Below are 12,779 nucleotides of genomic sequence, written 5' to 3'. Positions count from 1 at the left end.
GGGCCTTGTCCTCTGATCCACAGCTCAGCATTTTTCTCACAATAATTTGTGTTATGTCCAGACTCTTCTTCCATGTCCAAATTTAATTCAGATTTTCAGAGAAACCAAGAAGCGGTGCTTCATTCCTTATATCCCCTTCATTCTCTTTTGGAGTGTGAATTCACATATTTTTGCTGTCTTGGTTTGAATGAGAGTATAAGTGTTGTGCTATGTAATTTCCAAATGCAAACTGTGTCTGTTTTGGCATAGGTTTTTGTGCTGGGCATCGTCACCATGGCTGTGCTTATCTTGCGGGGGGTGGGATGACATTATCAACTCTGCCAGTTAGTTCTGGGGGGCAGGATGGCTCCTCCCCTGGAAGAGGAGGCAAAAGATTTGAAAGGCCCTGCCTATCCAGTCCAGTGGGAAGAGTCATCTTACTCACTGAATACCCTTCAATCCATTCTTCAAACAGAAATTCATGGGAAGCACCACTTTCCGTTTTTTGAAAAGAAGCCCTGACTCAAATCATGGTGAGCCTGCTAGGTGAGCCTGAATTGAGGTTTGTAATAAGCCGGGGGGGGGGGGTGAGAAGAGGGTTTGAGAGCAGAACTGTGTGCATTACACAATACTTAAGTGATTCTAGTCCTCATTGCTATGGAAATGGATATGAAAATGGGTAGTAATAATAATAATAATAATAATAATAATAATAATTAATTAATACCCCACCCATCTGGCTTGCTTTCCCCGGCCACTCTGGGCAGCTTACAGAATATATAAAACATAAAAAGCATCAAACATTAAAAACCTCCCAATACAGGGCTGCCTTCAGGTGCCTTCTAAAAGTTGTACAGTTCTTTATCTCCCTCTCTGAAGGGAGGGTTTTCCACAGGGAAGCCGCCACCTTTGTGATTTTCCATTTCTTATACATGCCCTTCTTACATCTCAGCCCATCTGTAAGCTGCTTATGCAGCCACACCAGTTTCTTTAGATGCCTCCCACTGTTCAGGGATGATGGGTATTGTAGTTCAACAACATTTCAAGGGCTGCTGGTTCTCTTCCCCTGTTTCAGATAAAACCCTGCAAATGTTTCATGATTTTTGTTTATTATTTCCAAGCATCACTTGTAAACTCCTTTGGTGTAAACTGGAAGCAAGTCCTGTTTGTCGGGGAGGGCTGAGAAGCATCCAGCAGAATGGCCCCCAAATCTCACTGCCTCTCTCTTTTTTTTCTACACACAGCGGAGCTAGAGAAGCAAAAAGGAGTGATGCGCCCCAATGCCTCCCCCTCATCTGGGCCCAAGGATGCAGTGAATGGGACCCTGACTCGCAGTAGCCTGGAGGATGCCTACACTGTGGGAGAAGGGCTGAAGCGGAGTGCCCTCAGCAGCTCCCTTCGGGACCTCTCTGACGCTGGTGAGGGGCTGGGGGTCAGGACCTTCCATGGCTCCAGGAGGGGAGAGCCTAGTGGGCTTCAGGCTGGGATGAAGATAAGGAAGGAATTTCTGGGTTTGTGCTGATGAGAACTTTAAAAGAAACATCACTAGATTCCACAGGAAATTAAATTTGTGACAGGTCTTGGGATTTTTCTAGCATGCCAGGCTTTGCCAGGCATCCTTGAGGGATGACATCACTGACCGCCCCCCCCCCCCAGGGTGTTAGAGGCCTTTGCATGCCTCTAGTAAAGCTTCGTGAGCCATTTTGGGTTCCTTTTTTGTAGATTCCAGACTTTGGGCCACTTCATACCAGTTTTCTGGTAGGGCATTTTTCGAGACTACCACTTCAGGGTTTAGATGTGGCAGTTGCTTATTTGAATGAAGAAGTAAAATCCCTGCGTGTAGGAAAATGGCAGGCCATGGAGAAGTCTAGGCTGAACCTTCTCCTTGGCATGCTAGTTTTTATTTGCTGATGTCGACCGCACAGAGCCACTTGCAATGCACTGGAGCAGGGGCTTACCAGAAAAGCCTCTGACACTTGATTCCACTGAAGACTCACTGTCTTTCACATGGATGTTTTGGTGGCATCCAGATTTTTTTTAAAAAAGCTCAGTTCTTCTCAAACTTTGCTTGATTTTGGTTCCACTCCAGAAATCAGCCCATCTCTAGAATGTAATTATTGTGGCTCCCTCTACTGGCTAAAAAGAACATGTAACGTATGGATAATGTTTCATCCACCATGATTTTAATTCTAATCCACAAATCTGACTAAAAAACATTGAGCCCCGGGATTTGGGATTCGTAGTGTTGGTTGGGTGGCTTCTGTTTGCTGGTGACTCAGTGCTTTTGGTGGATGGATGTGTGTCTCTCTTGCTTTTTGGAGCCAACCTGATTGTGAGGAAGGGTGCTTATTGAGCATTCTGATTTGTTCACAGGAAGATTATTGCTTAATGCTGCCTATCCCATCTTGAGAGGTTAGATGACATTGCATCAAAGCAAAGTGCTACCCCACACATTTTCCTATCACTTCCCTTACTGCTAAAGTCTGAACTTTTCAGGAAATGGGTTTGTTGCACAAGACCTCTCACTCAGCTATAATTGCGCAGCTCAAATGCAGTGGTCTGTGACTGAATCCCACCTAAAATAACAGCTTGGAAGTGCCCGAAGAAACCGTGTGTGTGTGTGTGTGTGTGTGTGTGTGTGTGTGTGTGTGTGTGTGTGTTTTAAAAGGGGGGCAGGACACTGCCGAGGGCATACTTTGGCACAGATAATGACACAAGAGCAGAAGAGGCCCCCTGCTTCCTATAGGGCCGTAAGACCATGGCCACCCTGCACCTGACTGAAGTGGGAGAGGGGAGGAGACTCTCTCTGTATTTTAGGTCCTGTCTTCTGCTAACTCTTCCTCTGCTCTGTTGCTGTGCTTTGTGGGATTGGGTTGCGGGATGGCTGGGGGCTCTTGGCCTGGGCTCCCCTTTTCCCCTCCCCTCCAAAGTGGGAGTGTTGGCTGTAAGGGAGGGGCAGGGTGGAGTTCAGGTCTCGCTAACCCCTGCTCTGTTGCAGGCAAGCGGGGCCGCCGTAACAGCGTGGGATCCTTGGACAGCACAATTGAAGTAAGTGGGCTGAAGGAGGAGGAGGAGGAGGAGGAGGAGGAGGAAAGGGAGCCAGAGATTGAGGGTGGGGAGGGACACAGGTGGAGTTTCCCCAAGCCTTCCCACTCTCTGCCTTGCAGCCTCTCTGTTCTCTCTTTCTCTCTCTCTTTCGCATTTACTTCCACTCTTAGCAGAGGAAGACACAGAGGTTTAAGGGATGTGGGAAGTCATTTCTTTGGTGCAGAAGAGTTGGCAGACTCGTCCCACTCTGAATTACTTTTAGTTAAAGCCAACCCTTCTTCAGGCAGGCAGAAAAGTATGGCCATCTTTGAGTATCAAGTCCTAGCCCCATAGGTGTGGGGGAATTATAGGAGCCAGTTGTCTAATACCCCATCTTTCTCTCTGTGTGTGTCTCTCTTTCTCCTTTCTGCTTCCTTTCCCTCTTTCTTCCTGTTTCTCCACCCACCTACATCCCTTCAGGGGTCTATTATTAGCAGCCCACGCCCCCACCAGAGAGTGCCACCGCCTCCCCCTCCTGAGGAGTACAAGCCCCAGCCTCGGCCCCCCTCAAACTCCTCGTCTTTCCTGGGCTCCCTTTTCGGCAGCAAGCGAGGGAAAGGCCCCTTTCAGACGCCCCCTGGCCAGGCCTCCGCCTCCTCCTCCTCGGCCTCCTCCTCTCACCACCACCACCCTCATCACAGCCACCCCTCCCTCCCGGATGGCAGCCAGTCCAAGCTGCAGGCTCTTCACGCCCAGTACTGCCACGGCCCCTCGGCCCAGCCCCCTCCTCCCTACCCCCAGCAGCCCCCTCCTCCCCAGCAGCCGCCCCCACCCCCGCCCCCACTAGCCCTGCCCTCCAACCCCCTGCCTCCCCACGTCCAGCGCTACCACCACTCCCAGCAGCCCCCGCTCTCCGCCCCACCACAGAAGCAGGCCGTCCCCGCTTTCCCCACCCCACAGCCTCACCACCACTACACCCTCGGCCGGCCCGTCCAGCAGAAACGCGCCCACCAGATGGCTGCTGCTGCTGCTGCCGCCTCCCAGCACCCCCCTTTCCTCCATGGGCGCCAGCCCACCTCGCCGCTGCCCCTTTACAGCCCTGCCCCCCAGCATGCCCTGGCCCACACTTACCCCCAGCAGCTGCATCAGTCGGGGGTCAGTGGGCAGCACACCCTGCATAGGCCCCAGGCCCCAAAGCACTTTATCTTCAGCCACCACCCTGCCCAGCTCATGCAGCGGCCGCCTCCGCCCCCCAGCATGGGGCCCTACCCTGGACACCACGGCCACCCTGCGCACCCGTCTCAGCAGCACCACGGCCAGCCTCCCATGCCCCCTCCCCATTCCCCCATCCCCCCACACCCTTCCTACCCACCCCTCCCGCCTCCGTCCCCTCACACGCCCCTCAGTCCCCACTCTCCAGCTGCCCCTACCTCCCCCCTGCCCCAGCACATCTCCATGCACCAGGGGGGCCCTCAAGCCATGCCCTCCCAAGGGCCCCCCAACCCGAAACAGAAGCCGGTGAACAGAATCAGCACCGTCGTGTGAGGAACACCGCCACCACGGAGTTGATAGCTTATAAATATATAAATATCGGAGCTCGGGGCTTCTCCCATCACAGCTGTGAGGTGGTCAGGAGGGGTGGGGGCCAGTGGGTGTCTAGACCTTTTTGGCCATTCCCCTTCTTCCTCCCCACTCCATACCCCCTCCCTCTTTTTCCTAGGATCAGAACTGAGAGAGGGCATCCTTCCAACCAATGCCTCGGAAAGGAAGAAATTGGGATCTGCAACCCCACTTGTGGCCTGAGGGTGGCGCCACTTAGCACTTGGACTTCTCTGTTCCCTTCGTGTCACCCCTCCCCCTTTCTGGTCAGAAAATGGGGTGTCTGAGGACTATGCGGCAACTTTTCAGAGACGTGGAAAACATGAGGTGCGAGAGGGGAAAACTCTTCTGCATTTGTGCAGCCATTGTGATCTGTTGCCACACAGAGTGTTTCCCCTTGGACTCTTCCCTAAATGTGCTACAGATGGAGATGGTATGGTGTATGTATACCTCATTCATGCAAACAGCATGCGAAGCAGTAAAACTGTTTCTGGGTGGTCTAAAAAACCAGGTGCCGGGGGGGATTCCAGCCTCTCTTCCCTGATACGCTAGCTGTGTGTGCAGGGGGGCGGGGGGGATTTGACAGTGCAGTTTCCCCTTGCAGTTCAAAGTGGAACAGTCCAAGAACAGTTTAATTGCACCATCTGCTGTTTTTGTGCAAAGCAAGTCAGACATGCTAGTGCCAGGAACAACTTGTGCAGTGTGGCAGTTTTGGAGGCATAAGAATAAGCTGTAGAGTGGAACTTGCACTTTTGCACGATCCCACTCTCTCGAATGACTGATACTTCTTTTGCTCCTGGCATTGGACTGTGCACCAGCATTTGCCCACCTGCACCAAGTCTCTGTGAAATGTTAGCCAAGTAGCAGGCAGTCCCCATGGCTGCCTTCCGTGTGTCTTGTTTACATAGCAGGTGGCCATTTATCAGACCTGCCCGAAGAGCATTGCTTTCAGCTCAGAAGGATGACTCTTGCTCCCCACTCCCCGCCTAACTTAAAATATCTGTCTGCTCCAGTTTTTAATAGCAGCTGTGAATGAATGGCAGCAGATGGCCAGAGCAGCAAATTAAAGGTGGGTATGTTCCAGAGCAGGGTTTCCCAAACTTGGGTCTCCAGGTGTTGTTGGACCACAACTTCCATCATTCCTAGCTAGCAGGCCCAGAAAATAGGGATGATGGGAGTTGTAGTCCAATAATGGCTGGCGACCCAAGTTTGGGAAACCCTGTTCTAGACCAACAGTTCTGTTTGCAGCCAATTCCCCACTTGGGATTTGATGGCACAAAAGGCTAAGCAGGCTTTGCTACTGTATTGAACTCTCGATTGAGTGTTTAAAGGAAGTGGCTGAGGCCCAGTTCACACAACCTAGGAACTGCTTCTCTGCCACTTCTTTCAGGCTGCCCTGATAAGCATTGTGATGATGAGTCTGCTGGAGAAGCTGCTACTGCCCTACTCCCAGCCACCGTTAGGTGGGCCATACACACGCAGCCAGGCCAATGGTTCTTCTACTCCAACAGCAGTTCTGAAAGCTGTCTCTAGCATGACTTACTTTTTAAAAAGCAATGTTCAGTCCATCTAAAGCACTATTTCCATTAGTTTCTCAGGGCTCAGCCCTGAACATCCCCAGTCAATTGAAGATGGGAATGTAGTAACTCTCAGCTATATAAAGAGGGGCAAAAATAGTTACCAGTCTTTTTTGAGCTGTGTGGGCTCCTGGGCTTGACTTAAGCATGTAGTAGTTGCATGGAAGAGAAGCCTTACTCTATGCCAACAGGGTCTGGCACTTTTTTCTTTTTTTGCAGGTGGGAGCAATGCCTCCCTTGCCCAGGTGTTCCTGTTTGTGTCCCCCCTGCCTACCAAGCGGCAGGGGTGGGGGGCGGAGAGAAGAGTCAGCAAGGCAGGGCAGCTGCAGGCAGATCCCTTGCTTCCCAGTGAAAGGCACTGCAAGCGCCTCGTTGCGCTCTGTGGCCCAGTGTGTCCTGGCACGGGGCCTGCAGGTTGCTTCTCTCCCCTCCCCCTCCCCAAGCCTTTTCATGTTTTGCTGCCTGGGTGCTTCCAGCATGCTTTCTCCCCACCCCTGCTTGGTGGCATCTGTGGTGGTCGCCAGGGGTTTTATCTTTCTGAAGGATAGCTTTTCATAGTTTTATAAAGTAGCTTTTTCCACTTCTCTGCCTGTTGGCTTGTTCTGTAGGAGGGAATGGAGACGGGGGCTTTGGTCTCCTTGGCATTTTGCAGAAAGGAGGCTCTCCTTTTTAGTTTGCACAGAGTTTATGAGTTTCTGCTGTTTACAAGGAAGGAAGGAAGGAAGGAAGGAAGGAAGGAAGGAAGGAAGGAAGGGAGGGAGGAAGGAAGGAAGGAAGGAAGATAATATGTAGAGCAGGGCAGATCATCAGTATTTTGGGGGAACTTGGGAAGGAATCTGTCTTGCCCTCTCAGTTCTTATTCACAAAGGGCTATTCTTACTCCCTTCCCACCCCTATCAAGGGGTTTGCACTGAAAACATTTTAAAAGGGTGGGGGGTGTTATATATTCTCTGGATATATTCCCTCACTGAACTGCATAGAGAGGAATATAGGAGTGGAGGGTGGGGTGTAATTGTCTCCCCCCACCCAGTTTGTTCTTTTATCCTAGAGTGTTTCTCTGCCTACCAGTAGGGGAGAGAGACTACCACCTGCCACACACACTGGTTCCTTGGGAGCTTAGATGCACTTTAACCCCCTACTTCCTCATTCCTTTGCTTCTAGAAAAAGGTGGGATCCAGTTTTTCCTGTCCCAAACCAAGCTAATGGTGCCCATTCATGCCTAACCTTTCCTCTCACTCTCCCTTCCCCAAAGACATTACCTTGAGCCACTACCCTCCCCAGTCTAGTCCGTGTGGAGACAGGACTCCGGGCAAAGGGATATGGAGGTAGGCTCAAGGGTGCCAGAGGATGATTTCAAAACATAAAAGTTACAGTGCCTCGTCTGTATATTTTTAAGGAGATGCTATGAATGTTGGTGGAAGAAATTATTTTACATTTTAAAGTGGTGCTTCTGATAGTAGAAGCACACTATTTTTCTAAATAGAAAAGTGGAGGCCCAGCCAGAGTGGTGACGGGCAATGGCTGACCCCCTCTGAAGGCAGGCTCTTCTTTCTGCAGTGTGTGAGCAGAAGGACCCGGCTTCAGAGGCAGCAAAAGCTGGAACCTTACAGGAACCAGAATTATTTAATAAACCTAATTGTTGCTGCACTCTACACGTGAGTTTCCTCAAGTCATGCCAGTGGGTCACATCAACCAGTTTTAGGAATAACTGCTCAACAAAAGCAGGCAGGATTTCTGGCCTCTATCTCTTTGGAGGATGGGGGAAAATAATCAGAGGACCAGTTAATGGAGGGTTTTAGGAGGCTCACTGACTCTCAGCCTCCATTCCTCAGCTTCTCCATCCTCCGCTAATTGACTCCACAGCCTTGAAGGAACTCAGGAGTCCTGCCTGTACCGCGAGTAAGTGGTGGTGGTTTTCGCCCTGCTGTGGTTGCTCCCAGTTCCAGCCTGCGGGGTCTGGGCTCCCTTCTCCTTCCTTCCCTCCCTCCCCCCATTCTCCATATCAGATCTTCCCACCCTTTGCCCTCCCCCCAGCATGCACTTTATCCCTACCCTGCACTGCACTTCCTGTGTTGGGTTTGTTGCTGTACAGAGATTCCTGTGTATATACTATATATTATAAATAGCAACCTCTTAAGAGAGGAGGGGGTGGGTGGGCTCCAGCCCATGTATTTTCTGCAGCATGGGCCACTCTCTGCCCTTTCTCCCAGAATTCATGGCTGGAAGACTCCAAACTGACTGCATTTTTTTTCTTTTTGTTTCTTGCTGTCTCCCACCCCCTCACCTCTGGTCCACTTTGTACATAAAAATCTGTATATTTGATGCTTCATAAATTGACCAAATGTCCTTGCTGTGTGAAGGAAGATGTCTTGTGTGTTATTTTAAGATTACTGGGCATTTTGGGGGGATGGACGGGAAACAAGAGTGTTGGTCCTGCAGCAGAGTTCCTCCTTGTTCCATAAACCAGCCTAGTGCTCTCTGGAGCTGGTAGTGTTTTCCCACCTGGCGTATGCTGTTTCAGAGTGTGGAGGAGATGTGCATAATTCACAAGAGCCTGCCAGGGCAACAGGAGCACCACAGAAACAGCAGGCTTTCTCCAAAGCTGTACGTTTACCATAAATTCAGTATGACAGGTAGCCATAGAGTACTGACTACTGCTAGAGGGCAAGTCACCTTTTGTTTAACCTTTCTAATCCTTGTGACTAGAAATAAGCTATGTGAGTGTTGAGACTTTCAGTCTTTTGTCTTAATTTAGAACTCATTTTTAATCAAGCTCTTTCTTCTCAGCCTCCTTGCACACCATACATACAAATAAAAACCATCAGCACATTTGTAACAGTACACAAGTTTATTCCAGGAAACTAGCAGGTGAAGCCTGGGTCCTACGTGGCTCAGAGGTGCATGCAAGCTTGGGGTTGTGTAGAAGTTGTGCCTCCCCTTTCCTGCCAACTAGGACTGGGATAGTGCCCCCAAATATGTGGCACTATTGCACACAACTCCTGGGAAAAGGTAAGGCTAGATCTCCCTCTGCAGCAACTCTATCATCATCTGTTCTGCAACAGTTGATGTCCCACCTCTATAGTTGTGAGCGTCTTCAAAGCTACCTGCGCCCATTTCTCTGCCTAGCCAGCACCAACCACTTTCAGGGCAGTAATGAAGAATAAAGACATTCAGCAGCAGATCCATATACACACCACTGCCTGCTTAGTGCTCAGGCGGACACACATAAACAAATTGCTTCACTTCATATTTTTAGCAAATGCACCAACATTTGGGGATGGAAGAAAGCTCTCCTGCACTTAGGACAAAAGCTGCCAAGAATGTAGACTGGCCAAACCAGCAATGACTCAAGGATACAGCTGTGGAGAGAAGGAATTCAAAATGTGGACAAAAACAGTAATTTAATACCGACTGGACTAGCAAGGCTGGAAATGCATGAATGACCAGCGAGGCAGTGGATGAGGACCAGGCTTCAGTTCAGCACAGAGATGCTGGCTCCATAGTGTTACCAGCCAAATGCTAAACTAGACAGGCTCTTGCTTTGGGCCAGAACCAAAGAGGGCTCAAGACCTCTCCGCTCCAACTGGGAAACAGCACCAGAAGGCTCAGAAATGAAGGCTGGCGTGGCTCTGGGTGAATGGTACTCAGTGGGTTGGAGCCATCAGAAGCAGTGGGTTCCCCTCACCAGAGCTGAGTCTCACGGATTTCTGAGATAGTTTGGCTGGCTTTTTGCAATGCCTATAAGAGAAGAAAAGACCTTGCTGAGTGATTAATAGATGTTCTAATGCCATCTTTCAACCAAACGGGCTGGGCTTTCAAGGTAGTGGTGCCAGTCTGACTCTGAAGGCAAGGGGACTTGCCGCAGGGTTTCATTTGTGAAGAGTCAGTTATCCTGGATATAGGCTTTTAGAAGTTTTCAAAAGTCAGAGAAGCAGTGCAGTTCTTTCAGCATTTGGGAAACCTAAAAGTAAGAAACTGCTGCTGAGCCAGAGAGAACTTTCCCCATCTCCTGTCAGTAGCTCCTAAAGTCTGTCCAAGGAGCCTTGCCCTCCTCCCCTCACCTTGAGCATATTGGCAGCCTCATTGCGCTGCTGAGCCATGTCCTCGGACTCTGTCAGCAACGTGTCGAGGAGCTGTGGCTTGTACAGCTGGCCCACGAGTTCACTCTGAAGGTGGTCTTTGACGTAGTTCACCAGGAAGTGCATCACTGTTTTGGGGACACTACAGGGGGGAAATAAGATATATTTTCTTATACAGCTTGTGAGATCTTGCAGACACCCGAGGCTTACCTTGCGAGGCCACAATTCCCTTCTTGCCCCAACCTTACCTCCCCTGCTGGCCCTACAGGGCTAGGTAGATCCATCACCTCTTTAGGTGACACCCTGGACCAACAGCTGCTACTTACCCAATTACATCATTTCTTATTCAAAAAGTATTGAGCTGTGAACTGGTTGCAATAGTCACTTCTGTAGAAGTCGGAATATTTTAGTAATTCTGAGTAACGAAGAGGATGGGAATCTTTAATTTACCCACATACACAAAGATCATGAAGAAATCCAAATCTACAGTGTACATATGAAGGACACAGACATCTTGTGCTATCTCCCAGTACTTTGCATGCTCCTTTCTCAACTCCTAAGGAATCCTCTCCCTCCCCCAAGTAGGGAACATTCACTTTGTACAAAAGAATCCCAAACCCAGATGCTCTCACAACTGGACACATCTGGCCCATATGTGCCCATGCTAAATCCCTTGCCAACTTGAAGTTACCTGTCTTGTATGCTTTTGCGCACAATGAGGAAATAGGACTTGATAAGACGGCGGATGACCTCGCAGTCTCGCTGTTCACGTTGGCTCAGTTTGCGTGTAGCAGGCATGGGCTAGGGAAAGTCAGGGAAGACTACTGTGAGAGGAAATTGCCAGACGTGGTGGTGATAGCAGAGCTGGTGGAACAGTTTCTACGCACTTGGCCAAGATCAGTGAGACAAGATATAGCATATTGCATGAGGTGGGCAGAGAACAGGCAATCTGTACAGGCAACTCCCAAATTATGTGAGGGTTACATTACAGGCCTCCCTGCATGTAACCGAAACTGTGTATATTGGGAACACCCTGGAGGAGCAGTGGGGGCAGCTGAGCTGCTCAACAAGCCCCACTGTCCCTCCAGTTCGCAAGAGCTTGGGGGGGCAGCGGGGCTTGCTTAGCTGACATGCGGGTAAGCAGCTGCTGTGCTACCCCACACATCAGCTGTTAGGCCAGACAACCTCAACAAGGCCCCACTGGACCCTCCCCAGAACCCAAATAGGATGTCCTCAAGCCAGTAATGTCCTCTTTTCAATTAATGTTCTTGCCTCTAGGTCACCAACCCACCTCTCCACCTCACCAACCCTGTACTTCCAGGTTCCCGCACAGCTGACCGTGTCTAGCAGGTTGACTGCATGGGACCGACTAGGGCTGGAATAGACTGAGGTCTGTGAGGACCCCTTGGGTCTGTCATCTGCACTAGGTTCTTCCGCTTTTTCACTTTTCCATCGCCGGGCACCATCTGGAACAGATTCAGTCTGAGAAGGGAATAAATGTGAGAGTGGGCTGTGGGGTTATTCTTAGGGCAGGCGTCAAGGCAGTAGAAAGGGTGGTAGTGGTTGGGTCATACCTTAGAACTGCTCACTGAGGCAGAAACGAGAGCTGTGTCAATGAAGTCTGGGTGCTTGGTGTTAATGTAGGCCAGTTCAATTGCAACCAGATTGTGCACCTAGGAGAAAAGGCATTGGCTGTTGGAACATTTGGCCCCAAATGTGGAACAGGAACCAGCTTCCACTCCTCCATTCTCTGAAGAAACAACCATCATTACCATCTCATTTGTGATGGGCAGCCTCCTGCGAAGGACTCCCGTCACCACCTCCACAATCGCCTCATGCAACTTAGGGAAACGCAACAGCTCCTGAAAAAGGGGTGAGGAGGAATTGAGAGAAGCATTTGGACATTATTTATTTTTTAAAGACCTACCTTTTGGCTCTACAATTTGTTTGCCAATGAAGCTTACAAAGACACCAATTGAAATACCATTGTACTGCTAATACACACAAAAGATACATTAAAAAAAAAAAACAAGCACAGCACAGGATATAATAAGGAAAAATCTTTATAAAAAGCATTTTCCATAAATAGTCAAACTTTGTTCGCTCCCCAGCCATTGGAATTCAGACTATAAGCTTATGGAAGGCAGGAACCTGACTTTTGTTTATTTTGCACCATCAGCTTATGCGAAGCAACATGAACCAACAACAACTTGTAGGAAAAGTTTTAAACAACTGCATTACTTATTTGCATCATTGTATGCTGAAAGAATGATTTTATGGCAAAACCATCAACAATATGGGAAGAAAGACAATGTTATGAGGCCAGCTTCTCACTTATTTCAGTATTTCCAGCATAATCCAGAATCATAGAGCCAGAAGGGACCCAAGGGTCATCTAGTCCAGCCCCCTGCAATGCAGAAATCACAGCTAAAGCATCCATGACAGACGGCCATCCACCAAGGAAGGAGAGTCCACAACCTCCCAAATGAGACTGTTCCACTGTCAAACAGCTCTTGCT

At 49.7% G+C, this 12,779-nt stretch overlaps 2 protein-coding genes across 14 annotated transcripts in view; one reads left to right on the top strand and one right to left on the bottom strand.

The window, feature by feature from the left end:
• IQSEC2 (IQ motif and Sec7 domain ArfGEF 2) overlaps positions 1-8,541 on the top strand; it is a 168,143-nt gene extending 159,602 nt beyond the window's left edge. For 8 of the 11 annotated variants that reach the window (XM_081177322.1, XM_081177325.1, XM_081177326.1 and 5 more), the window contains 3 exons: positions 1,224-1,397; positions 2,978-3,027; positions 3,487-8,541. In XM_081177322.1, coding sequence (XP_081033448.1) covers positions 1,224-1,397; positions 2,978-3,027; positions 3,487-4,551 — 1,289 coding nt within the window. In that variant the 3' untranslated portion in view covers positions 4,552-8,541. The remainder of the gene's footprint in view (positions 1-1,223; positions 1,398-2,977; positions 3,028-3,486) is intronic. The other 3 variants (XM_081177332.1, XM_081177331.1, XM_081177324.1) reach the window with 3 other exon arrangements.
• Positions 8,542-9,011: 470 nt separating this feature from the next.
• LOC308577300 (dynamin-1-like protein) overlaps positions 9,012-12,779 on the bottom strand; it is a 32,644-nt gene continuing 28,876 nt past the window's right edge. Inside the window, exons 12-17 of one of the 3 annotated variants that reach the window (XM_081177377.1) lie at positions 12,034-12,123; positions 11,836-11,934; positions 11,600-11,743; positions 10,953-11,062; positions 10,244-10,403; positions 9,012-9,920 (exon numbers count right to left, since the gene is read on the bottom strand). In XM_081177377.1, coding sequence (XP_081033503.1) covers positions 9,864-9,920; positions 10,244-10,403; positions 10,953-11,062; positions 11,600-11,743; positions 11,836-11,934; positions 12,034-12,123 — 660 coding nt within the window. In that variant the 3' untranslated portion in view covers positions 9,012-9,863. Of the gene's footprint in view, positions 9,921-10,243; positions 10,404-10,952; positions 11,063-11,552; positions 11,744-11,835; positions 11,935-12,033; positions 12,124-12,779 lie in introns of those variants that run through there. The other 2 variants (XM_081177378.1, XR_014003577.1) reach the window with 2 other exon arrangements.

Source organism: Podarcis bocagei (assembly GCF_964188305.1).
Source record: "Podarcis bocagei genome assembly, chromosome: 17".
NCBI classification, from domain to species: Eukaryota; Metazoa; Chordata; class Lepidosauria; order Squamata; family Lacertidae; genus Podarcis; species Podarcis bocagei.
The sequence above is the reverse complement of the archived record's forward strand: the minus strand, read 5'-3'. Positions and strand labels throughout refer to the sequence as shown.